At 38.4% G+C, this 26651-nt stretch overlaps 3 protein-coding genes across 5 annotated transcripts in view; 2 read left to right on the forward strand and 1 right to left on the reverse strand.

The window, feature by feature from the left end:
• Mrpl48 (mitochondrial ribosomal protein L48) overlaps nt 1–9775 on the forward strand; it is a 66434-nt gene extending 56659 nt beyond the window's left edge. Inside the window, exons 6-8 of the mRNA XM_077796872.1 lie at nt 1450–1552; nt 3661–3750; nt 5442–9775. Coding sequence (XP_077652998.1) covers nt 1450–1552; nt 3661–3750; nt 5442–5516 — 268 coding nt within the window. The 3' untranslated portion in view covers nt 5517–9775. The remainder of the gene's footprint in view (nt 1–1449; nt 1553–3660; nt 3751–5441) is intronic.
• A 4065-nt stretch (nt 9776–13840) lies between these two features.
• Coa4 (cytochrome c oxidase assembly factor 4 homolog) lies at nt 13841–16998 on the reverse strand. 2 transcript variants are annotated; one of them, XM_026379516.2, is made up of 2 exons: nt 16910–16998; nt 13841–14371 (listed from the first exon to the last, which is right to left on the reverse strand). In XM_026379516.2, the coding sequence occupies exon 2, from the start codon at nt 14361–14363 to the stop codon at nt 14100–14102; it is 264 nt and encodes an 87-aa protein (XP_026235301.2). In that variant the 5' UTR covers nt 14364–14371; nt 16910–16998; the 3' UTR covers nt 13841–14099. The 2 variants fall into 2 exon arrangements, with proteins under 2 accessions (XP_026235301.2, XP_026235299.2); XM_026379514.2 differs by having other exon boundaries at nt 13844–14371; nt 16775–16917.
• Paaf1 (proteasomal ATPase associated factor 1) overlaps nt 16914–26651 on the forward strand; it is a 29517-nt gene continuing 19779 nt past the window's right edge. Inside the window, exons 1-4 of one of the 2 annotated variants that reach the window (XM_026379509.2) lie at nt 16914–17176; nt 18673–18713; nt 20480–20583; nt 25571–25660. In XM_026379509.2, the coding sequence (XP_026235294.2) occupies nt 16914–17176; nt 18673–18713; nt 20480–20583; nt 25571–25660 (498 nt within the window). Of the gene's footprint in view, nt 17177–18672; nt 18714–20479; nt 20584–23139; nt 23189–25570; nt 25661–26651 lie in introns of those variants that run through there. The other variant, XM_026379512.2, reaches the window with a different exon arrangement.

The following is a 26651-nucleotide window of genomic DNA, read 5'->3' on the forward strand; positions in this document are numbered from 1 at the left end:
AACCCATGATTAATGACAAGAATAGATAACACCTGCTTTAGTCAATCTGATTTTTAAATTTTTTTTTTTTTTTGTGTGTGTGTGTGTGCTGGGGATCAAACCTGGACCTCTCCTATGCTAGGCATACCCTCTGTCACTGAGCTACACCTGTAGCCCTGAGTCTGCCCTATCTGCAGAATGCCATAAAGGAAAAATAGCATTTTAGAATACTTAAAAAAAAAACTGTCTGAAAGCTTCCACATAATTATTTTATTGGTCTTCTATAAGCATAAGTAGTCTATGATTGTATCCCCATTTTTTCATATCAGGAGTAATTACTATATTTGAATCACGTGAAGAGGAGATCAGAATTGTTTTGAAAAGTGGGAGGGGATGTTATTTAGAGAAGCTACTTGATAGGGGTTGCAATACCCAGCACTTGCTGACTGTTTATGTAGGCAAAGAATATGGATGTGGTATGTCAAGCAAATTACTTATGTAATCTTATTAAATAATTGTAGGTCTATCTATAGAGGGCCATGCCCCTTGCTGTTAAGTGATGAAACTTTGTGAGGCATGAAAAACCAGGATTCCTACTATCATTATTATTATTTTATTTGTCATTGATTTGATCAACTTTTTTTGATCAGATGAAAACACCACTAATATAATATTATTGCATAACCTGTTCTGTCAGTCCTATTTGCATCACCACACCCATTCCTCACAATTGTGTATTGATATAGCCCAGGTTGTAATTGCATTTATACCTGAAGAATCTGGAGAATGACTTACCTAAGTAAGTATTGCTTATAAATGGCAAGGCCAACACTTGACTGCAAGTCCAGTGTTCTTTTCACTGCAGCATGTAGGTCTGCTGAAGCTGATTATATCAAATGTAAAACAGTGGTTCTGTACCTGGGTTATTTAGATAATGTCTGGAGATAATTTTGTCATTATTTGGGGTTCACTAATGACATCCAGTCAGAAGAGTGGGGGTACACAACACAGAATTATCCTGTCCAGAATATCAGTATTGCTCAGGTTGAAAAATCCTGTTCTAGAACAATTGGGTTTCATGCCTTATTTCTTTCTCCAGGATAAGTGAAATACCCAAGGTTAGTCTCCAAAGCATACCTAGTGATAGATTTCATTCTTTTAGAATTAGCTATAAGTGTGTGGCAGTGAATGCTTATTTATCACCAGGATTCATCCATAGCATTATAATGTTATATTAAAATATACTTGGGGATGCAGAAAGGTATTAGTGTAGTTCCTTAGAAAAGAAACTTTAGGGACTTCTGGAAGAGGTAAAGGATATCTGGTTACTTTGCTTCTGGGTGCAGATAAGCATCCCCTAGATTCTATAAACTACTCCATATAGAGGTGGCTGTATGCATAGACAACCCTGATTGAATTAGTGCTGCTGGTATAAATGAATGTTCCCAACAGTGACTCTTCTTCCCACAGTTATGCAATGCCCACTAAAACCATGGAGATATTGCAGGTGCAAGACCAAAGCAGCAAAATGTTCCTGGACTCAGTCCTTACTGTCCATGAGCGAGTGGTTCAGGTAGGCAATCTAGGAGGACCTGAATGTATTTACCTCTCTGGTTCTATTCTCTTTTCATTTTTTCTCTTTCTATTGTGTCCTTTTCTTACTCTTACCTGCCCTTGAATAATGATGTAGACCAGAGTTCAGTTTTTGATCCCTCCATCTTTCCTTTTATGTAGTCTCATTGCCCTGGCCTCAGCAATCATCATAATGCACTGATAACCTTCAGATATATATGTATATGTCTGCATGTGGTCTGTTGGCTGAGCTTTATACCTGATACCCAATTGTCTACCAGACTTCTCCACTTAGATGTTCCACAGTACTCTCTCTGTCCCAGTGTATGCAAAAGTAATTGTAGAAAGACAGATTTTCTTTTTCTACAATATTCTCCACCTTTGAGCCTGATGCTTGACCCTTCATTGTCCTCTGATATCCATTCATTCAACAAATTTCTTAGCTTTTACCTCCTAAAACTTTCCGATCCAACCATTTATTTTATCCTCATACTAATGTGATCATGTCATTTTCCTGTTTAAAACCTCTTGTAGTGGCTTCCTTTTAACTCTAGCAATTATCCTGTTTGTTTGTTTGTTTTTTCCTGCAGAGACAGATGTGTGACAGCCCACACCACCATGAGGGTACCCAGAATTATTAAAAATTCACAGCTTACCAGCTCTAACATCACTCTCCCTTTTTATAGCAACTTTATTGAGATAAAATTGACATATCATTATAATTTACTCATTTAAAGTATACAATTAAATTGCTCTTAGTGTATTCAAAGAATTACACATCCATCACTAAATCAATTTTAGAACATTTTAATCACCCCAAAAAGAAGTTCTGTATCCATTAGCAGTCACTCCTCTTTCCTGGTCCCTCCAGCCCCTTGCAACCACGAATCTATTTTCTGTCTTTATAGATTTACCTCTTCTGGGCATTTCATTTAAATAGAATTGTACAATATACAGCCTTTTGTGTCTGACTTCTTTCATTTGGCATAGTGTTTCAAAGGTTTATACATATTGTAATTTGTCAATACTTTATTCATTTTTATTGCCAAATAATATTCCATTCTATGGCATCTCCCTTTTTTTTTTTTTTCTTTTTAAGCTACTGAAGAAACATACCAGTATCAGCAAAGTAATAAAAGGAATGCTAAGGGGGCAACACCTTAATTCTAAATATGCTAATGTAAAAAAACAATTAAAGCATTTAGAATTCTTTTGTAGATTAGCAGGAATAAGTTATTTGCAGCATACTTATGATAGCTCTTACTTGCCACTGAGACTCATAGAATAAAGTATGAACTCTGTAGCATTCAGGTGCCTTTATGATTCTTCTGCTTTTCCTCTTCATATCTCATTGCTTTAGCCTTTAAGGAACTGGTTTTCTTTCTTTTTCTTTTCTTTTTTTTATATTTTTTAATTGTAGTTGGACACAATATCTTTATTTTATTTATTTATTTTATGTGGTGCTGAGAATTGAATCCAGGGCCTCGCACATGCTAGGTGAACGCTCTACCACTGAGCCACAATCTCAGCTCCAAGGAACTGGTTTTCATTCCCTGACTCTGTATGTCTCCACATTTGCAGAATGTTGTTTTCCTTGTCTCAACAACTCTCCATACTACTATTGAATTCTCCCAGTTTTAATCCTGTTTTTTTCCAAGACTTCACCCAGATGTCACCTTCCCTGAAGCTTCCTTTAACCTTCCCTGAGTTGGTAGGTATTTCTCTTGTGGGTTCTCACAGCACCCTTCAGTCCTTCCTACTGCACATCTGATTTGCCTCTAGATTCTTGGCACAAGTACTGATACCAGTCAGTAGTCTGTGTGGGTAAACCTGGGTTTGCATCAGAAAGTTAGTGTTGACTTGATAACTTCTTGGTCCAGCTGTGATGTCCATTGTCTATTGGAACAGATATTGTCATTGGCCATCTCAGCAATCAAACAAGCAAACACCTTGGCAAATGGGAAGAAAAATCTTACAGGGGCCATGCTCAGAACTAGCTCTGGGTGTTCATCTTTACCCTACTGGAGCTGGCATTTGAGCCTGGGCCATATGTGCCCAATCACCTGGCTTTTAGCACCCTTCCTTAAAGTGTCTTCTTTCATTTTGCAGATCAGCGGTTTGAGTGCTACATTTGCAGAGATTTTCTTGGAAATACTCCAAAGCAATCTTCCTGAAGGAGTCAGATTGTCAGTAAGGGAGGTAGGTGCTAGTTTGGAAAGAGGCCCCTTGGTGGTCTACTTTTGCCCAAAATAAAGATAAGAACATCTGGGCCTGGGAATATAGTTCAATTGCAGAGTGTTTACCTAGTATGTAAAAGTGCTGGTTTGATCCCCAGCAGTGGGAAAAAAGGAGGTGGTTGGGGGTTGGGGGGGGAACTTCATGGCTTTAGAAGCAACAGATGTGGATAATGTGGGTAATGTAGCCCAGATAATAACCAGGAAAGGAGTGCAGTCTGGTGGAAGGAACTGTGGTCATCACTCTGGCTCTTCTGAGGCATCAGGGATGATCTTTATGGACCATAGGAACTGATCTCTATCACATCATCCTGATGTTACTGGGGAACCCATTACACTTCAAAATTAACTCTTTTCAGGCAGTTGTATAGTGGAAAGAACATAGTTTAAGATTATATACAGCAGGGCATAGTGGCATATGACTATAGTCCCAACTACTTGGGAGGCTAAGGCGAGAGGATCACAAGTTTGAGGCCAGCCTCAGCAACTTAGCAAGACCCTGCCTCAAAAATAAAAATAATAATAAGGTCTGGGGATTGTAGCTCAGTGGTAAGCATTTACCTTCTAAGCCTGAGGCCCTCGGTTGAATTCTCAGTACCACCACCACCAAAAATTGAGATTATGTATAGTATAATAAATCAGAAGACAAATAGGAAAATGTACTTTAGAGAGAAGTATCCTTGACCTTCAAGGCTTGACTGTAGCTTGATTGAATATATTTAGTAAAGAATGCCAGTCAGAAGGAGGTTTGACTGGGCATGGAAAACTTGCAGCAAAACATCATGAACCTTAACCTGAAAACTAGATATTCAAGTCCAGTCACCATTATGTTTCTTCTAATGATACAGACACATCAGGTCATGTTAGACTGGTGGCATTGCTTCATCCAGCTCTTCTTGTCTTATACTTGTTAAGCTTCTGGTTGTTATTTAGGTTGCACATAGTACACAGAGAGAATGTGCTGGTCATGCTAACTTAAAACATTCCAATCCTGTGTTATTGTAATTTTTATTTATCTATTTATTTATTTATTTTTGCAGTACTAGGGATTGAATTCATTGGAACTTTACTACTGAGCTGCATCTCCAGTGCTTTTTATGTATTTATTTTTAAATTTTGAGATAGGGTCTTGCTAAAGTTGCTGAGACTGCCCTTGAACTTGTGATCTTCCTGCCTTGGCCTTCCAAGTAGCTGGGATTATAGGTGTGTCCCACCCCCTGTGCCCAGCTAATATTTCCTATTATTAAAGGATAATTTTTACATTAAAAAAAAATGCTTCTAGGCTGGGGGTGTAGCTTAGTAGTTGAGTGCTTGCCTAGAATGTATGAGGCCCTGGGTTCAATTCCCAGCAACACAAACACACACATACACACACACACATATATACACACACACTTCTGTTGTTATGTTTGTAGTATCTATAATATTAGTTCCTTTTATTATGTCTTCTTGCAACAGACTCTAAGTACATTGAAGGCAAAGAGTAAGTTTGATTCAAATTTGAATCCCTGGTACCTAATACAAGTCAATAATAGTTGGCTAAATCTGAATCATTCTGTGCAGAGTTAGCTGATGACTCTTTTTTAGATGTTGCGCATGTAAAAATAACTAAAAACTCCATAGTACTTACTACCTATTTTCTTTTCTACTCCATAGCACACTGAAGAAGACTTCAAGGGAAGGTTCAAAGCTCGGCCAGAACTGGAAGAACTGTTGGCCAAGTTGAACTAGTTATTGCAACTGTTTCATGCCCCAGCACTGGTGATATTGAGTGCCAAAGAGAAGATTTTCCAGATGGTCAGGGTTAAGCAGGAGACCCAGATCCTTAGATTTCATAAGTACCCATTCTCACATGGAAGAGTTCTCTCCTCTGTAGCATGGCTGCACTTGCTAGCTGTTACCACATATCTTTGTGATAACACAGGGAATCCTCTAATAAAAACATGCTACTGCTGTTGCTGGTGTATGTATGTGAGGGGTGAGGGTGAGAGGAGAAATGTCAACCTGCTATCCTGTGGCATATTTTTAACTAAGAGATTCTATTTTCTCTTTGCCTGATGATGCTTTAGCATAGATGCATGTATCCCTTCTATATGTCCTTAGTTAGAGTGAACGCATCCTTTAAAGCAATCTATCATGTAGTCCGGTAGTGAAGTAGGGATGATAGCATGAGGATATTCTCTGTATTAGTCTGTTTTCTATTGCTATAATAAAATACCTGAAGCAGGGATTTTTTTAAAAATAGGTTTATTTAGCTCACAGTTCTGAAGGTTCAAGAGCATGGCACCAGCATAAGCTCAGCTCTGGTGAGAGCCCCCTTTGCTTTGTCACAACATGGCAAAAGACATCATTCAAGAGCACATAAGAAAGGGAGAAACCACATGGCAAGACAGGCAATTGGAGAGGGGCTAGTCTTGTGCTTTTTATAACAACCCACTTTCAAAGGGTCCTAAGAGAACTATATTAATCCCTTCCCAGGGCAAAGCCCTCAGTGACCTAAGCACCTTCTACTAGGCATCACCTCTTCAAGGGCCCATCACCTCTCAAAATCACACACTAAAGACCGCGATTCCAGTGCATGAACCCTTGGGAGACACATTTAAACCGTATCTAAATCATTACATTTTTTTAGGGCATACTCTATGGGTACAAGTCATGGGAAGGGAGATTTTGGATTTGTATATGGAAAAATTCTCCATATGGAACTGAGGTCTGTTCATACACAAAATAAATTGCTTTGTGGGTTAGTGAGTGACTTGACATAAGTATTCAGGTAAAGGTTACATAACTGATAAGTGTGCCTGGAATGAGATTATGCAAAGCATTGGAAGTTGATCTCGATCAAGGGTCAGCAATCTACTGTCCGTGAACCAAATCCTACTCAATCCTTTTTTTTTTTTTGGTACCAGGGATTGAACTTGGGGACACTCACTGAGCCACATCCCCAGCCCTATTTTGTATTTCATTTAGAGACAGGGTCTCACTGAGTTGCTAAGTACCTCGCCATTGCTGAGGCTGGCTTCCAATTCACGATACTCCTGACTCAGCTTCTGGAGACACTGGGATTATGGGCATGCACCACCGTGCCTGGCACTCCTTGTGTTTTATAAAATAATTTATTGAGGTAAACTTCACATACCACAGAATTAGCCATTTTACAGAGGCATTTAGTACATTCACCATGTTGTACAAACACAATCTCTTACCTAGTTTCAAATTCCCATTCTATCTTTTGGTCTTTTGGAGGAGGGCCATGCTCATTCACTTAATATTATCTATGGCTGCTACAATGACAGAGTAGTTGGAATGGAGTCCATAAAGCTAAAACACTTTCTGGTCCTTTGTAGAAACAGTTTGTCAAACCCTTGTCTAAATGATTGATTCTCAAACTTTAGCATACATCAGGACCTCTGGGAGGGGGTTTCTAAAGCACAGATTGCTTGATTTTATAGGTATGGAGTGAGAGTCTAGAATCTGCATCTCATATGAGTCCCCAGGTGATGATGTTGCTGCTGCTCCAGGAAACCTCTTTTGAGAACTAGTAGTCTAGGTGATCTGTAATGTTCTGTTTCTTCTGAGCATTTGTGCATTTATACTTTGATGCAGAATAGCTATCGTTTATTGAGTTGGACCTTGTGCCTTAGCATTTAATCTTCTTACCAGTCTTTCAGGGCGTGTATGAATATGCCTGTGTATAAGTATATGTGAGTGTGTTTTAGTCAGCCTTTTGGCTGCTGTGACCAAAAAGACCTGACAAACATTAGAGAAGAAAAGTTATGGTTTCAGAGGTCTCAGTCCATAGAAAGCTGGCTCCATGCCTTGGAGCTCAAGGTGAGGCAGAATATCATGGCAGAACAGTATAGCAGAGGAAAACAGCTAGAGACATGACTGTAGTATACAGAGACGGAGAAGACTCTACTCACCAGGGATAAAATATATACCTCAAAGGCATGCCCCCAATGAGCCACCTCCTCCAGCCACACCCTATCTGCCTACAGTCACCTCTCAGTTAATACCTATGAGGGATTAGCGCACTGATTGAGCTGAGACTCTTATAACCCAGTCATTTCATCTTTAGACCTCCTTACATTGTCTTACATGAGCTTTTGAGGGAAACCTCATACCTAAACCATAACAAACATGGATCCTTGTGTCTCTGTCTCATTCATTCTCCTTTTTTGCTGCATACTTTGTACAAAGTATCCTTTGAGGTTGTTGGTATTATCCCAGTTTTACAGTTGAGAAGTTAAAGTTTGAATAGTTGAAATGACTTCCGAGGGTCAAACAGCTAGTAAGAAGCCAAACCTCTTTACCCTCTATTTCTAGCCTTCTCTGGGGTATCCCTAACCAGATGTCTGTAGAAGCTTAACACATTCTCAACATTGCATGTACATTTCTGAAACTCATAGCTTCAGTCCTGAAATTATTTTGGGTTTTTTGCTTGGTCTCCACAGGCAATAAGAGGAAACTCAGATTTCTTCCCAAGGTGAACACTAAGGGAAGGCTGTCAAAAGAGCAGATGCCATTATATTAAAATGCTTCTCTGAATTCAAATGGAAGTCCCAGGACTTCCAATTGAACCCCAATTGGAGTGTGGACAGAATTTTCCAGTGAAGACTGATACTTTGATTTTAGAATTCCCTATTTCTGGGCTAAGGGTGTGGTTCAGTGGTAGAGTGTCTCCCTGATATGCATAAAGCCCTGGGTTCAAACCCTATCACCACAAACACATTTAAAAAAACTTCCTGCTTTGTGTAGGTGTTTGAGTAAATAAGCAAAAAATAAATTTATAAAATTATTCCCTATTGCTAAATCTCAATTACAGAAGATAAAAGAGCAGCAACTAATGGATGAGTGTGAAGCTGGGGGATATATATAGTGATATGAAGAGAAAATATATACATACATACATATTTCCCCATAGCACATAGGCAATGCCACATGGGTTCCGTTTAGGAATCTGAGAAACACATTAGATTCCAGCTGCCTAATTTTCCTTGTTATAATATGTAGAAACAGGACTCAGAGTTTCATAAAATGGATAAGATACTGGAGCAAATGCAGGTTAGAGGCCCAGAAAAAGCAGTGCTTTGTCCGAGGTCATAGGCCATCTCCATGGCAGAGTAACAGCAGGATTCAGATCTAATGTCCCACTCCATTCCTTCCCATCACATTTGTTGCAGAATAAGTTAGGTTTATTTTAAATAGGAGGCAGCTGGATTCTGTCACTCAAGCTCTGGTGTCACTAACCTAGTTGATGATTTATCCTCTCACTGGAGTCAAAGGGCTTTTGTTGCTCATAATGACTCTACTCTAAGAAATGGAAATTGCTCTTAATGCTCCATCCTGGTAAAGGACAGGAGATAGTCTGATTGCTATAACCTCAGGGTTATAAAACAATTACAAGCTTCATTTGAGTGAGGCCCGGGGGGATTTGGACTTTCTTAGGATCACATGGCTGTGAAATCAATTGGAACACAAGTCTCCTGGTTCCAAGCTGAAAATACCTTTCCCTCCCTCCTTGAGACAATCTATTATATGAGGCAGACAAACTTGGGTTGTGCCTGGGTTTCTACACTTATTAGTTTTAAGGTCTTTTGTGAATTTTTTTTTTCTGGTGAATTAACATCACTGAACCTCAGTTTTCTGACCTATAAAATGGGTAATCCCTTTTTAGAGTTTGTGATAGAGATCTGTAACAGGCTTGTGCTTGGTAAATGTGATATTTCTTCCCTTCTAAACAACTTCAGTATATATATTCTAAGAGATTCTTTGAGATCTAATTTACACATAATGAAACACAGATCTTAATTGTGTATTTGATCAGTTTTGAAACTGATCGGTTTTGAAAATGCATTTACCCATGAAATCCACCCTTCTGTCAATTACCCCAGAAAGTTCCCTCATATTCTTTCAGTCATTCTCCCCTAGAAGCAACCATTAATCTCATTTATATTACCATGTCTATTAAAACAATCTTGTACAACATATACTCACTTGTGTCTTATCTTTATTTATACACTTTGTTGCATGTGACAGTAGTTTATTCCTTAAGCATACTTTTAGTTTTGAATGCCCCAGTTAAAAAATTCCTAGTAGGGGGCTGGGGATGTGGTTTAGTGATAGTGTCTGCCTGCTATGTATGAAGCCCTGGGTTTGAACCCCAGCACTGAAAATAAATTAGATCTACAACAGTGCTTCTTGCTTTGTGTAGGTACCTGTGAGTAAACAAGCAAAATAATAATAATAATAATAATTTAAAAATAAATAAAATAAAAAGTCCTAGTAGAACCATGAAAATACAAGGGATAGGTGGGGGAGGGGGGTCAATGGATTAGGAGTCAGAATAACTAGGTTCGAGGATTGGCTCTATCAATATGTAACTTTTGGGATAATCCATTTTTGTCTTCATTTTACTCATGAGTTAACTGGCCCAGGAAGGGAAACAGACTTGTCTAAAGTCAACCATTCAGCCAGTGGCAGAATCAGGGATTGTTCCAGGTTACTCAATTGCTGGTTTATTGCATATAATGGATTTTTAGAAGTGGATTTTTATGTAGATCAATAACTTTCAAGGACAGAATGCCTGGGTCAAATGGGTGGTTTTCTTAGTTAAGGCCAGCAGATTCCTCAGCTACATGTTTTAGTCCTTTCCCTTTGGATGAGGATGTCTGTTCTTCTGCCTTAGAAGCTTGAGAAATGGCCAGCTGTGGATTCTAAAAGGGTATGTTTTAGTCACTGAGAAAGAAATAAAAATCTTGGTATTTTGAGTATTTGGCACTGTAGCAATGCTGAGACCTCTATCTCCTCTGTTTCTAGGACAAAGAGTGTAATTAAGGAAGGAAAACTGAGTAGACAATGGGCATGTCTAGAACTAGACCAGCTGGAAAGATACCAGAGGCACAAAATGACCAATGTGTTTTGGGCTTGTTTCATCTGTACTTTGATTTCTTCTTGATGTTTTCATCTCCAATTGTCTGATTGACCTGCAGAATCTGGAAAGATTCATTTAGCTTTTACACTCCCCCTGGAATAATTTATTCTCAGACATTTCCACTCACTTTAGGGAATCAGCTCACCATTCAGGCAAAGTGCCCAGGCTCTGAAGAATGAATATTCTTTAAAAAATAGCTTAAGGAAGGGAAGAATCCTTTCCACTTCCTCCACTCCTTTAAGTCTTGCAGAGAAAGGAGGCCATGCATTTTCTACAGGGAGAAAGTGTAAGGTTTCAATCTGGACTCGCTCCAGTTCTTTTTGGATTTCTGAAGTCAGCAGCCCAAGGATTTAGTCTGTCAACTTCACCTGAGGGAGAGACAGAAGTATCTTTTTACTCATCTAGTAAAGCATGTTGTAGTGCACCTATGTACTGAGTATGAAGCCAAGTCCTTGGCCAAAGACCTTGCAGGGAAGAGCTTAGCCATCAGTCTGCCCTAGGTCTAGTCAAGAGACAACCAGCCAGGAGGTCTCTCCACTCATTGCTGGCACTGCACCTCTTCCCAGGAGTTACCCAAAGCTGCCAGAGGTAAGTGTAGATTATATAGGGAGAAACTCAAACCACACTGCACAGAGCACAGAGAACAGTATGGACTTTAGAGCAACATACGCCTGGAACCCAATTCTTAGGTCTTACCTTTATTTCCTCCTCTGTAATTTAAGGATTAAATTAGACAGCCTACCTCAGGACAGTCACTAGCACAGGCACTGTTTCTAAGATCCCCACCAATATTAATTCTTTCAACAATTCTATGAGGAAGGTCCAAACTAATGTTTTGAGGCTTGTGAGGAAAGCATACCACACACACATACACACACAAGAAAAAAGATTTTGAGATGTTAAGTAACTTTTCCAGTTAGGTGTGGTGTATGCCTATAATCTCAGTAACTCAGGAGACTGTGGCAGGAGGATTGCAAATTCAAGGCCAGCCTCAGCAACTCAGACCCTTTCTCAAAATAAAAAATAAAGAGGCTGGCTGGGGATGTGGCTCAAGCGGTAGCGCGCTCGCCTGGCATGCGTGTGGCCCGGGTTCGATCCTCAGCACCACATACAAACAAAGATGTTATGTCCGCAAAAAACTAAAAAATAAATATTAAAATTCTTTCTCTTTCTCCCTCTCTTTAAAAAAAAATAATAAATAAATAAAGAGGCTGATGATGTAGCTTAGTGGTATATGCCCTGAAGAGTTTCATCCCCAATACTAAAAAAAAAAAAAAAAAGTGTCCAGTCACACAGCTAGTAAATAGTGTAAAGGGATTGACAGCACAGACTCTGGAACTGGATTGCCTAAATTAAATGTTCAATAAATATTAGTTATAATCACTCAATAAATGGTAACAATTTTTATTTATTTATTCTTTTGTTACTGGGGATTGAACTTGGAGTGCTCTTACCACATGGCTACATCCCCAATTTTTTTTTAATTTAAAGGCAAGTCTCACTAAGTTGTCCAGGCTGGCCTTAGACATTTGATTCTTCTGCCTCAGCCTCCTGAGATTACTAGGTGTGTGCCACCACACCCAGCTATATGTTTTTTTGTTTTGTTTTTGGTATTGGGGATTGAACCCAGGGGTGCTTTACCAGACTATACCCCCATCCCTTTTTTATTCTGAAACAGGGTTTTACCAAGTTGCTGACAACCTAGCTGATTTGCTGAGGCTAGCCTCAAACTTGTCATAGAACTGCACCACCTTGCCTGGCTCCAGCTATCATTAAAGGCTCAACTTGACTAACTTCCTCCTCTTCTTTGAGATTCTTGGTGACAGCTCTAGAGCACACTGCTTCCTCCCTCTGATGATCCACATCATTGGGTACACACATACCCAACGAAACACGTTTATATATTCACCTGATCATCCCCTTTGGCCTTAAATAAGATTCTACTGTTTCTTTTTTTTTTAATATTTATTTTTCAGTTCTCAGCAGACACAACATCTTTGTTTGTATGTGGTGCTGAGGATCGAACCCGGGCCGCACGCATGCCAGGCGAGCTCACTACCGCCTGAGCCACATCCCCAGCCCTCTACTGTTTTCTTTAACTCCTCATGTCCTCTCCTCTTTCTTTCCTAAAAATACCAAAACAAAGGCTCAAATTTTAGGGCCTACTATACTTCAGGTTTGGGTTTTTAAAATGTAGGTGCTCAAAAAGTATTTGTTATTAATAATGATGAAAGCATTCTAGCTTCTATGGCTAGAGCCACTCCCCTAACCTTCTTCTCACTCCCAAATGTCTCAAAGGGCTATTCAGGAATAGAGGTTGGTCTCACTGAAGAATGAGAAGTGATGGCAACTTCTATAATAGAACACAAGCCCCTGAAAAGAGGCAGTATTATTCAGCTCCAGCAATTTGTTGTCAAGTAGAGATATAAGCTCTGTGTATAATAGCATCTCCATTTTTCAAAAACTGAAAATCTGTATTTTAATGTTAAACATACTTTTAAAATGTCAGGCCAGCTTTCTGTATTGGTTGAGTTGGGGAAAAATTCTGCATCTGTTAATCAACAGAGTCTAACATGTAATAGGTACTCAATATTTTTTGAATAAAAGTTTCCATGTTTGCTTTCTTCCTTTATTAAACAGAATAAAACACTCAAGAATAGGTGATAAAAAGACAGAGGCACTCACATCACTGCTGGAAGCTAAATTAGTTGGTCCAGTGTTGTTTTATTTCCATCTCTCAAACTAGACCCTAAGAAACATAAAGGCAGACATCACATTCCAACACAGTGCCTTAGAAATACTTGATATAATTGAACCCATGACTGAAAAATTGAAGACCTAATTATGTAACCAATTTAACTTCAGGCTGTGAATTTACTTCTAAAATTAAAACATCCCTATAATCATCTTAGTATTTGGCACACTAACGCAAGAGGTGGGGTAAAGGAGCTTCCTTTACCCCACTTCTTGTTATACATGGCAAATATTGGTGGAACAAGAAGGGTGAGAATGTGTGAGATGTGACCATTAAACATGGCAGCTCAGTATGGTAGTCATATCCAAATTTATGGTGTCTGGCTCTCAATCCTAGTCCAAAAGACCATCTCCAAGTTTTTTTTTTTTTTTTTTTTGACCATATATATCTTTTTTTTTTTTTTTTTTTTTTTATTTATTAGTTATTGGCGGACACAACATCTTTGTTGGTATGTGGTGCTGAGGATCGAACCCGGGCCGCATGCATGCCAGGCGAGTGCGCTACCTCTTGAGCCACATCCCCAGCCCCCCATCTCCAAGTTTGACACCTCCTGGCCCATACTCCCACCATGATCTATGTGCTGGTTTCTGCAGGACCATCCTCTGGGGACAGGTGGTTTGGGGTCTCAGCGGTGGGTGCTAACTTGTTCTTTTCTTCTCTGTAGCTCCTCCCGCCGCTTTGCCTGCTGTTCACTCATGCAATCCCTGAAGGCCTGCACCTGTGGCTGGCACTGCCGCCAGTCCTGATGCTGGGCCATGCACTCCTGCACTGCAAAGTGGGAGGCAGCACAGCCAGAGCGGGAGATGAGCTGGTCCAGAGGATCTACTTCTTCATCCTCCTTCTTCACCTGTCGGGCCCAGTTATGGCCTTGAGGGACTGAGGTTGACATCTTGAAGTCTAGAACATCAACAGAGACAAGGTAAGAGTATAAATATGATTATAATATGGTTCCTGTGTCATAAATAGCACCAACTAAACTGCACTATTAGAACTTGCTTATGTATTTATCTCCCCTAGAAGACTAAGCTCTTTTTTAAAATATTTATTTTTCAGTTATAGGTCGACACAATGTTTTTTATTTATTTTATGTGGTGCTAAGGATTGAACCCAGTGCCTCACGCATGGTAGATGAGCGCTCTACCTCTGAGCCACAACCCCAGCCTGAAGACTAAGCTCTTTGAGGAGAGATATTGAGCCTGATTTACTTTGGTGCCCCCAGCAGTAGGCCTGGCAGAAAAAACAGGCCTAGAAAATGGTTCGTATTGAACAACATTATATATTTGAGAGTGCTTTAAACAGCATTCAATAAGCTCAATAGAGTCTGCTGATGGAATATGAATTAAGTGAAATGTCATCATTCTGGAGAAGCCATCTCTGACCTACCTGAAAAGAACTAACCGTTAGTCATTGTTGTCTCCTTTGGCTTTATTCTATGCCTGAGGAAGAACAAGTTGAACACTTGGGATGATACCCAAATACGGATAGGTTTTGACATGGGAGGAATGGAAAGAGTTCACTTTGAATGTAATAAAACATTCAGATGCCAGGGCAAGAGTTCAGTCTATAGAGTAAGTGAAAATGCTTTGTCAGCTATGCCCAAATGTTAGGTATGTTTGCCCAGAATATGTCCCCAAGATCATCTGCTTCACAGCAGTCAAAAGAAAGTAGCAGAGCTGGGCGCAATGGTGCAAACCTGTAATCCCAGTGGCTAGGAGGCTAAGACAGGATATTGCAAGTTCAAAGCCAGCTTCAGCAACTTAGGCCCTAAGCAACTTGACAAGTCCTGTCTCCAAATAAAAAATAAAAAGACCTGGGGATGTGGCTCAGTGGTTAAGTACCTCTGAGTGCACTTTCCAGTACCAAAAAAAGAAAGAAAGAAAGAAAGAAGCAAGGAACTTAAGAAACATTTGAAGAGAAATGATTACCCTTTCACAAATTTTGTCATGATGAGCTAGCTGTAAAAGAGCATTAGAATTTCTTAATGCCTCTCTTGTGTCTCATTCATTCAATAGATGTTTTTTTTTTTTTTTTTTTTTTTTGGTGCTGCTGGGGATGGAATCCAGAACTTCAAACATGCTAAGCAAATGCTCTTATCTGGGCTACATTCTTAGCCCCAGAAGATGATTATTGTGTACCTACTATGTATCAGTCACTATGCTAGAGTATCCAAAAAAGATATAGTTCCTGTTTACAATGTAGATAAGTAAGCAGACAGTTTCAACATGTGTATAGATAGCTAGGATTGGGAACACAGTGGAGGGGTACTTAATCCAGATATAGGGCAAGAATAGGCACAGAAGACTTCCTGGAGGAAGTGATTTAAAAAATGAGACTTAAAGGATAAGTGGGAGTTGGCCAGAGATGGGAAGAATATTTCTGGCCAGTGGAAGATAGAGACAGAATTTAACATATAAGAGGAACCAAAAGTTCAGTGATGGGCCTGAGGGTGCAGCTCACATGTGCGAGGCCCCAGGATTTGATCCCTAGCACCACAAAACACACAAAGAAAAAACCTGGCTGGAGATGAGAACAAGACCAGGTATGTTTGCCCAGAAATGAAAACTGGTAAAATGACTAAGCATCTTATCATAGAAAGGCTTTGCAGGCCATATTAAGGAGTTAGGACTTTTATCCTAAGAACAATGGGGAAATCACAAGAAGAATTTAATCTCTACACAAAACTCACTTGCTTTGAAGGCAGTATAATTTAAGAGAAGAAAGGAAATGGCTTTGAAATAGACATGGATTGGAAACATTGCGTTGTCACTGTTTCATTGGATGCTCTTGTGCAAGTCACTTAGAAGCCTCTTTTGAAAAACAGATGATAATGTTTGTAAGGAGACTGACGCGAACAAAAGTTTAAATATTTGAGAGTTCCTATTACTGTATATGTTTCCGCTTCCTATGACATTGTGAGCTCTTCAAAGGCCAAGAGCAAATCAATGAAATCAAGAACAGTGGAAAGGAAAGTACCTTGGATTCTAAACAAAGAGATCCAAATTCAAATCCCAGCACCACGCCTTACCGTGCAATAATTTCATTACTCATTAATAATGCTTAACTCGCAGAATTTAAGTATTAACATAATGAATGAAAAGTGCTTTGGGCTACAATAGGACTCTGTAAACGCTATCTTAAAATCCCCCCGCCTCCATCATCTGATTTCAGTCTCCTGTGGAATAAAATGAGGGCGACCCCTGCTCAGAATTCAGAGATAGTTGGCAACTGAACAGTGGAAGTTGGCTTGAACTAGGAAGGTACGGAAAGGATCGGAAAGCAGAGCAATCCAGGTTAGGTCACCTTAAGCTCCTCTGCCACTTTAAGGAGAGGACGCAAGCGTGCACGGCAGCCGAGTGCACCCGCGTTCTGTCCGCAGTGCCTCCCGGCGCAAGGACTAGGGGTGTCGTGCTCACGGAAAAGGAGGGAGGAGAGGACCCAAATGGAGCGACGGCGCAGGTTCTTCAGGCAGTTAGAGATCCTCTGCGTCTCTCCACAAGAACAGCCCCTCATGGCAGCACGCCGAGGGAAGGGCAAGATAACGCATTTTCATTGGTGGTTTCTCCGTGTATTTCCAGCCCTCCGTTCCTACCGCCTGTTTGGGGGCTCTACTTCCGGGAAGGGGCGGAAGAGGCGGGCTAGTGGAGGCGGGGTCAAGATGGCGGCGCCTTTGAGGATTCAGAGCGACTGGGCCCAAGCTCTCAGGTGAATCCAGGCCCAGATCAGGGTCAGAGGAGGCGGGTAACGGATGTTGCCTTAACGTCAAGGAGAGCCATGCCTGATCCTGGATATACACAGAGGTTAACCTTCAATTGTTGAGGAAGCTGGAGGCCACAAGGTCCAGAAAAAAAGTCCCAAACCCGCATGGTTATTGCTTTTCATTCTTTGCAGTTGTCCTGAGGCCAAGGGAATACGTACGCACTGTGTGATCCCTGCTAAGAAATAGTATCAATGAGTGGACATACTGGGAGACAGGAAGACGTTTGGCCAAGTAGTCTTTTTGAAAATATTTCTTGGTCATCAGTTATTTGTAAAAGTTCTAGTACTCACTACCACTTTTGTGTTTTATGGACTCTATTTTCTTGCGCCCCCAGTGCCCTATTAGATGTATTGCACAGTTCTGTTCAGAAAACCATGCCAAGTCCAGGCCCTGTCCTAAAGCTCAGTGGAGCTCAGATGTGTATTCTAAATTTAAGTGATAGTTCCTGCCCTTCAAGAAGGTGACATTTAATTGGAACTACGCAGTAAATCATTCATTCACTCATTTAATGTATATTTGTTGATCATATACTGTGCCAATTATTTCTCTAGGTATCAGGATGAATACAGCAATGCCATAAATGACAGTTGGTATTACAAATTGATTAGTAACTGTTATCACCATTGAAACAATGGTGAAGATGGATGAAACACAGCCTCCTGCACTTAAGAAATTTATACTTTGGTAGGTGGGACTAACCAAAATACACATTACTTATTAGTGTGCAAAATATGATAAGTTACAAATGAATAACAGTACCATTAAGTGCCACAAGGTACCTATGAAACAATGCAGGATCAGAATCAAAGGCAGCTGCTTATGTGATAGAAGGCTGCTGTCAACCTGGAGCTTTCTGACTTAAAAGTCTAGGTCCTTTCCATCTTAACTAAGAGATCAGGATTTAGAGGATTTGGAGTCATGCATTCTAAAACATGTAAAAAGTCAGCATGAGGTTTTAGAAAGAACACATATTGTGTACCAGTTCCAGATTTCAATTCTTACTTCATAGCTAGGGGTTTGGGGCAAGTCACTTATCCCAGACCCTCAAGTTTTTGCATTTAATATGGGGATAATAAAAGGTATCTTGTTTGGTTTTTGTAAGGAATAATTATGCTATATGCAAAATGTCTAACTCTTGTTTTATAGTTATCTCAATAAATGCCTAGATATAAATAATCTTGATTTTTTTCAAAGCATGCTCCTTGTTGATCAAAGTATTTGAGAATCGATTTAACTAGTGATATCTATTCATTAAATACTTAATCCACAAATATTTCTTTAACAATAAAATTTGACTGTCTTAAAATAATGTATGCCTGGATGGGAGATTAGACTAGATCATGTTTAGGTACAATGAACAAACTGAAGGTTATATGACCTTTCTCCCAAGTGTCATTCTTTTCAACTTTGAGCCTAATTAGGCTTTTGTCTCTCTTCATAGGAAAGAAGAAGGGGAGGCCTGGCTGAGCTGTCACCCTCCAGGTAATGTCTATAAATCTATTTGTTCTCCTTTGAAAGAAAGATTTAGTACCCCTAGTACAAAGCTGCCTATTTTCTGCTGGCCCAACCTTCTGGCACAATGCTTATAGTTTACAAACATGCTTGAGTAGTTTGTATTTTACTGAAATAATTCCCACTCCTCTATTCTAGAAGGGCTTCAGATTGTGTTTTCCATTTGTAAGCCACGGATGTTTATGGAGATATTATTAATGCTTTTGTGTGTGTGAGAGAGAGAAAGAGAGAGCATATATGAATGAGATACTGGGGATTGAAATCAGGGCCTCTCATACACTAGGCAGGTGGTCTACCACCACGCTACTTCTCCAACCTTTTTTTTTTTTTTTTTTTTGCCATACTGGTGGTTAAACTCAGTGGTGCTCTATCACTGAGCTGTGTGTATAGCACTTTTTCTTTTTTATACAGGGTCTCACTAAGTTGCCCACATTGATCTCCAACTTTTGATCCTTCTGCCTCAGTCTCCCAAGTATCTGAGATTACAGGTACCACTGCACCTGTGCTGGTGCATTTTAATTAGCCCATTACCTTTTATGTGATATATTCTACAGTTTTTTTATCTAATTTTTTTGGTGGTACTGTGTATTGAACTTAGGAGCACTCTACCATTAAACCATATTCCCAACCCTCAAGGCCTCGATAAATTGATGAGGCTGACCTTGAACTTTTGATCCCCTTCCTTAGCTTCCTAAATAATTGGGATTACAGGCATGTGCCATTGCATCAAGCTGAGAAAATATTTTAAACATAGAATCTTTCTTGAGGAAATTGGTGCTGTATGGATGAAGCTAAAAATCTCATAGTCCAGAGCTTTTGTTTTTGTTTTTTAAAGATGGAAAATAATTGAAGAAAGAGCAATTTTTAAAATACTGTTTGAAGCTAGATATGGTGGCACATGCCTGTAATCCCAGATTGAGTTAGGAGGATGGCAAGTTTGAGGCTAGCCTCAGTAACTTGGCAAGGCTCTAAACAACTTAGTTAGACCCTGTCTATAAATAAAATATAAAGACTGGGGATGTAGCTCAGGGGTAAAGTGGTTCTGGTTCAATCCCCAGTACCTAAATAATAATAAATAAAATGTAGTTTGAAGGTAAAGGAAAGAAGGATTAACTGAATAACCAATATCTTTGAAGAAAAAGAAAGCGATTGAATTACATGTCTAACTCTAGCCAGGAAGTTAGACATGTAATTGTTATATGGGCTTTGATTTGAATATACAAAGTCCAGAAGAATGGACAAAGTGTTTAGCTTCATTCTAGTATCTGCATATGTTTATATTTAGGACAGTATTTCATTCAGTTCATATGACTGCAAAAATTCTATTTAGGCATATTTTCTAGAATACTGAAGCTTAATTATTTACGATGTGTTATATAATGTATATACTGTTGGTAAATACACATATATATGATGATCTTCACCTTTCATCCTGGAAAAATTCCATTTCATAGCCATAAAAGCAGGTTGAGATCACTTCAGCAGCTTTTTTCTATAAATGTTATATCTCTAAATCTCCATTCCTAACTTTTAAATCTTTTAGTGTATTCACTCCCAAATTAGGTTTACTCTTTCTACCTCACCTGAATTTCAACACAGGTATCTGTTTTTCTTTCATGAGCCAATTTCATTATAGGTTCTATCTATACAGATGCTTGAATTGGGTCTGTAAGGAGAGAAATAATAAGTTCTTATAATTTTTTGAGACAAACTTTTAATTTTTTTTCCCCACATAGGGAAACCATCTTTGTATGGCAGCCTAACTTCTCAAGGAATTGGCCTAGATGGTATCCCAGAGGTTACAGCCTCAGAAGGATTTATTGTAAATGAAATAAATAAGGTAAGTTTTTATGTCTTCTAGATGGCATACTATTCAGAAGTATGGCCATACCTCTATATCTACTCCAAATATTTACACTGTTATCTTTATATATGTGTCATCTCTATTTTATTTGTATAATAATCATACTGTTTGCTCCTTTGAATGTCAAGAGTTTTCTTCTTGTCTTTAATTATATTTACTTTAAAATGGAAATGTATTTCTTCTTATTTACCTTGTACCAGCTGTGATAATAACAAACTACATATACAATTTTGAATTTTCTATTAGCCACATTAAAAAGGTAAAAGAAATAGGTGAGCTTAATTTTAATAATCTACCTTACTTAACCCAATGTCTAAAATATTTTAATTTTTAAATAATATACATATTTACTAATAAGATATTTTATATTACTTTTTAAAAATTTTTACAATTTTCTATTTTACATTTATAGCACATCTCAATTCAAACTTATTTTTTTTATTAGGAATGACTTGATTTGTATTTATATTTCATAAGATTTACAGTTGAGCTGGTGGGGTAGTGCATTCAGTTACATCCCAGCAACTCAGGTTGCTAAGGCAAGAGGATCACAAGTTGGAGACAATCCTGGGTGATGTAGCAAGATTCTATCTTAAAAATAAAAAGTATTGAGGATTTAAGTCAGTAGTAAAGCACCCCTGGGTTCAATCCCCACTCCCAAAAATAAAATAAAATTTACAATTGAAAGCACAGATTCATAGGGGTTAGAGAGTGTAGCTCAGTAGTAGAGTATGTCCTTAGTGTTTGTGGGGCCCTTGGTTCAGTCCTTAGCACAAAAATCCTCCCTGATTTTATATGAGTACATACGCCTGTACTCCTGACTGCTTTGGAGGCTGAGGCAGGAGGATCACAAGTTCAAGGCCAGCCTTGAAAATTTAGAGAGACTGCCTCAGAAGTGAAAAATATTTTAAAGGATGGACTGGGGATATAACTCAGTGGTAGAGCACCCACTAGGGTTCAGTCTGCAGTACTGCAAAAAAAATTTCATATTGTTGCAAACATACCTAAAAGTTTTCTTTTTTAGTACTATATCACTGAGCTAAATACTCAGGCCTTTTTATATTTTATTTTGAGACAGGGTCTTGCTAAGTAGCTTAGAACCTCACTGGCCTTGAACCTATGTTCCTCCTGCCTCAGACTCCTGAGTCTCTGAAATTAAAGGTGTGTGCCACCCTGGCTAACTAAAAGTATTCTAATTACTGAATCAGATATCAATTTTAATTTAATTAATTTATTATTTATTTTTTGTTTTGGGTACTGGGGATTGAACCAAGGGGTGCTTAACCACCAAGCCACATCTCCACCTCTTTTTATTTTTTATTTTGAGACAAGGTCTCACTAAGTTTCTTAGAGCCTCACAAAGTTGCTGAGGCTGGCTTTGAACTCGCAGTCCTTCTGCCTTAGCCTCTTGTGTCACTGGGATTACAGGTATGCACTACCATGCCCGGCTTTAATTTTTAAATTAAACTTCAAGTTAAATAAAATTTAAAACTTACTTCTTCATTTGCACTGGCCGTATTTCAAGTGTTGAATAGCCCGAATGTGCCTAGAATCTACCATATTGGATAGTATAGCTTCACGAACTATATCTGGCTAGGCCTTGGTGAGAAGTGTACATTAATAGCATATTAATAGTATTTAAGAGTTTTTCTCATTTGTTTTTGAGGTAAATAGATGGCTAAAGTATTAAAGAACTCATGATCCACCTTTTCATACTCATTGTAATGGCTATAATCAGTGTGCTCTGGTGAGATGCTTCCCAAAGGGTGAACCAGTCTTTTATTTATTTTTTATTTCCTTTTCTTTTTTTGTGTATATTTGTATTTTATTTTTTGGTTTTAAGATATTTGAGTATACTGACAAGAATAGAGAATACTTTGTTATTTACATAAGATTTTTACCAAATGTGCATTCATTACCCTTTGTGTGCTGGGTTATAGGCTTCATGTTACATATTTTCATAAGCAGCTATGGTTGTAGAAAGTGTCAGAAGATCTGAGTTTAAGTCTTAGTTAACTCTGATACTTATTAGGTTTGTGATTTTGGACAAATAAAAGTTACCTGAACCTCAATTTTTTCATCTAGATCACAGAGATAATACTGTATCTCATAGAATGGTTAATGGAGAGTTAGACTACAAATGATAAAACTGAAGAATATTGCAAAAAAATAGTTATTTTTATCATAATAATCCTGTGGGTTTGGCATTTTAAATTTCCATTTTTTCAGATAAGAAAACATACTCAGGTTAATTAATCCCTATTAATCAAAGTCAAACTGTATGCTGGAATTGAAACCCAGTTTTATTGATTCCAACTTCAACACCACCTTGCAAGTCTCTGGTTTTCTCAGATGTTTTGCCAGTATCCATCCACAGCCTGGATACTGATTTTTATATGCCTTTTTTTCTTAAGTTTTCAGAATTCTATGTATATTTTATACTTGTAGCACATCTCAGTTTAGACTCTTTAAGTTTTTTATTGGAAATACTTGATTTATATTTCTTCCCTTCGTACTTAGGCCTGGATACAATCCTAATCTCTTCAAACATCATTGCTAATTTCTGCTGTGAACCTGCTGGGTGGGTTCAGACAGTAAGTGCTTATGGTTGAACATTAATTTGTTTTCTAACTGCCATGAGTCACTTGCTATTTGATGTTGCTACAGTGTTTTGTTAAACAGTATACCTGTCGTTATGCTTAAATGCCTAACTCTGGAATATAAAAAAAATTGACTTTGAATTTCATTCTAGTGTGGCATACTCACTTTTCCCTCCTTGGATTTGTCTGTTTTGATATCTCCTGCAGCTTTCCTTTAAATTTTTTTTTTCATTAACAGCATGATTGTCTACTGCTGACATTGGAAGATAGCTCAGTATTTATCCTCTTCCATAGTCTGTTTATGGATTAATGGTTGATTTGTAAGGTTGATAAGCAGGAGAAAATCACTGATTCTTGAAATCTTTCATGTAATTTTTCCCAAAGAAATGAAGTCTTCTGGGCTGGGGTTGTGGCTCAGTGGTAGAGTGCTCGCCTAGCATGCTTGAGGCACTGAGTTCCATCCTCATCATCACATAAGTGTAAAATAAAGATATTGTGTCCACTTAAAAAAACTAAAAAAAAATATTAAAAAAAAAAAAAAAACAAGAATGAAGTCTTCTGAGAGCAAACCCAGTTTTTACAGAGGTCTGAACATTAGCCTTTGGAACTCCTTGCATCCATGCTGGTATGACTGTTTAGCCAAGAGTTTAGTTGACACTTCAGTTTCTGGTGTAGGAGGTAGTTCTGAATCCAGGTCAGCTGTCTTGCTATATGGGCTTTGTCATGCAGTTAGAAGCAGAAACTAATTTAGTGAAAAGACTGTAGGCAGCCAGGCATGGATATGCTGGCTAAGAAAGTGCTGTTTGTGTAGATATTCCAATTGTCATTTAAAAGAGAAGATGGCGTGTAATGAGAATATAATTGATTTTCAGTAATGAAAATATGATCTTGAAGCTGTTCTTTCTAATGAAGTATGAGTATCTGTGCCTGTTGGATATAAAAAGATTCAGAAAATCTTGATTATTGAAGGCATTTTCATTGCCCTCCAGAATTTCCAGAAAATCTGAAGTACCGTGGCAGAAGATATAACAGATTAGGGGCTCTTTAGTGAGTTAGCTCCTCATAAGAGATATACAATTAAGTCATATTCTGTTGGTTAGAGTATTCTTTGATTAAAGGATGTCATATTGCAAGAATCCTTGACAAAAAGTTGACCAAGCCTTTTATTAGTGTACTACCTTTATCAGTTAGCTACCTTGAAATGCCAACATACTTGGGAAAATTATTATAAATGACCATTAGCAAGTCTCATATCACCTGAATTTAACATCTGGTTGTAGGCATACTTTCCTACTACACTACCAGCCAAAAGACATGAACATGACTAGTCAAAACACATGGGGCATCATAAAACAACTATGTGATGATGGCCAATCTATGATCAGGTTGTCAGTTTTAAGTGTTAGTTGGGAATGGGCACTGCAGTTCTGACCCATCCCTACACATTTATGGGTATACCATAATTTACTTTACCAATTTCTCTAGTAACTATAGATGTCAGTAATCTAACAGGTTTTTCTTAAAGTTCTTATAGGTAGTAGGGGCTGGGGTTGTGGTTCAGTGGTAGAGCACTCGCCTCACATGTGTGGGACCCTGGGTTCCATCCTCAGTGCCGCAGTCTGGCTGGGCACAAAATCCGGAGCCACTCAAGCAGGAACAGACTTCATTTCCAAAACTCCTGGGACACACCACACCAACAGGGAATCCCCCCTCCCGCACTTCCCCAACCAATGGGAGCTCCAAAGTAGCAGGCCTAGGCCGACAGCAGGGGTCTAATATCCAATTGAATGCAGATCTTAACATAATCATTATCATCTCAATGGCTTGCTGGCATCACCTTTCAACCAAAGATGCCATGCCTCATTCCTACTTGGCTATGGTTCTTAGCACCTCAGCACCACATAAAAATAAATAAGTGAAAAAAAAAACTTCTTATAGATAGCAAGTTCACTTTTAGACTTGTTTAGACCCTAGTCTTGGGGGCAGGTGCTAAATTTCCTCACATCTCTTTATGTACTCTCCTGCTTATCCTGTTCCTTGTCCCATTGCTAATTGAGAATATTGAGATTTGATTTTCTTCTAAAAATTAATGCTCTCTTGCATTTCAGTTATATCATATTGTTAGTCTGTCCTCTAGGGGACCATTTACTTCAACATAAAAACAAAATAGCATCTCAGTGATTCTAAATTGCAGTGCAGCACTCTGCAGTGAAAGGACTTCTAAACCAAGGGAGGGTTCTAGTTTTGTGGGCTGGGGAAGAATTAGAATGAGAATTTCCTGTGGTATTACTGTTTTCTTTGAGAGGTTTTAATTACTTGGGAGTAGCTTCACTGACAGATTTCATCTTTTCCTCTTTGTTTAGAAAAGCATTCATATTTCATGTCCAAAGGAAAATACATCTTCTAAGTTTTTGGCACCATACACTACTTTTTCCAGAATTCATACAAAGAGTGTAAGTATTTTGATAAATAAAAAGTGTGATAGCGTGCTTATTCTTTTACTTTATCTGCTTTTCTAGTGCTGTAAAGATATTCATAATTAATGAGTCATTCATTTGCTCTACATTGTAAAATGATACAGCTGATGAAGTGTGATGTGTGGCAAAACTGGTGTGAGGGTCCGGAGTATGTATACAGACAGGCTCACTGGTAATCTTAGAGATTGTCTGAAATTTTTTAAAATATATTTTAGCAGAGTCACTTACCAGCTTTTGGATAATGATATAATAGCCGATGCTTGCATAATTTGGCACTGCTCATATTTCATTACCTTGTCTACTAGACAGGAACATTTTCTCAATATTCTAAATATACTTCATTGAGGAATAATTTTCAGATGTTTTTTGTAATAAAGCCCTTTCTACTTTTTTTTTTTAAAGCAGAAGTGAAAAAGTGGTGGATAAACTGTCTCCTTTTTACTGTGTGGTACATTTTTTTTTAAAGCTATTTTTTGTTGGGTGCAGTGGCATATAACATAATCCCAACTACTTGGGAGATTAAGGCAGGAGGTTTGCAGGTTTGAGGCCAGGCTGGGCAGTTTGGTGATACCCTGTCTCAAAACCAAATAAGAAATGGCTGACATCCATTGAGTGGTTTACCTACCATTGCATGAGCCCCGGGTTCAATCCCTAGTACTGCAAAATCAAATAAGTTACTTTTTACTCTTGTTGCAAAGCAAATAAATATTTATAGTAATAAAATTAGGAAATAGAAAGTAAAAAATTACTCCTGTTTTTATATTCTAAAAGATAATTGTTGTGAACTTTTATAGCCTTTATTGATAATAATAATAATAGCATTGATAACTAATATTTATTTATTGCTTTCTATGAGTTAGCTCCATGTTGAACTTTATATATTATTATTTTACTTTATTCTCTCAGTCTTTGGGAAACTCTTATGTAGGCAAGTTTATAACTTGCTTTTTATTACTTAATAATATGT

This window comes from Urocitellus parryii, chromosome 4, assembly GCF_045843805.1.
Source record: "Urocitellus parryii isolate mUroPar1 chromosome 4, mUroPar1.hap1, whole genome shotgun sequence".
Taxonomy (NCBI): Eukaryota; Metazoa; Chordata; class Mammalia; order Rodentia; family Sciuridae; genus Urocitellus; species Urocitellus parryii.

Excerpts from the sequence above, each read along its gene's own strand:
- Coa4 (XM_026379516.2), bottom strand. The coding sequence starts at position 14,363 with ATGTCAACCTCAGTCCCTCAAGGCCATAACTGGGCCCGACAGGTGAAG.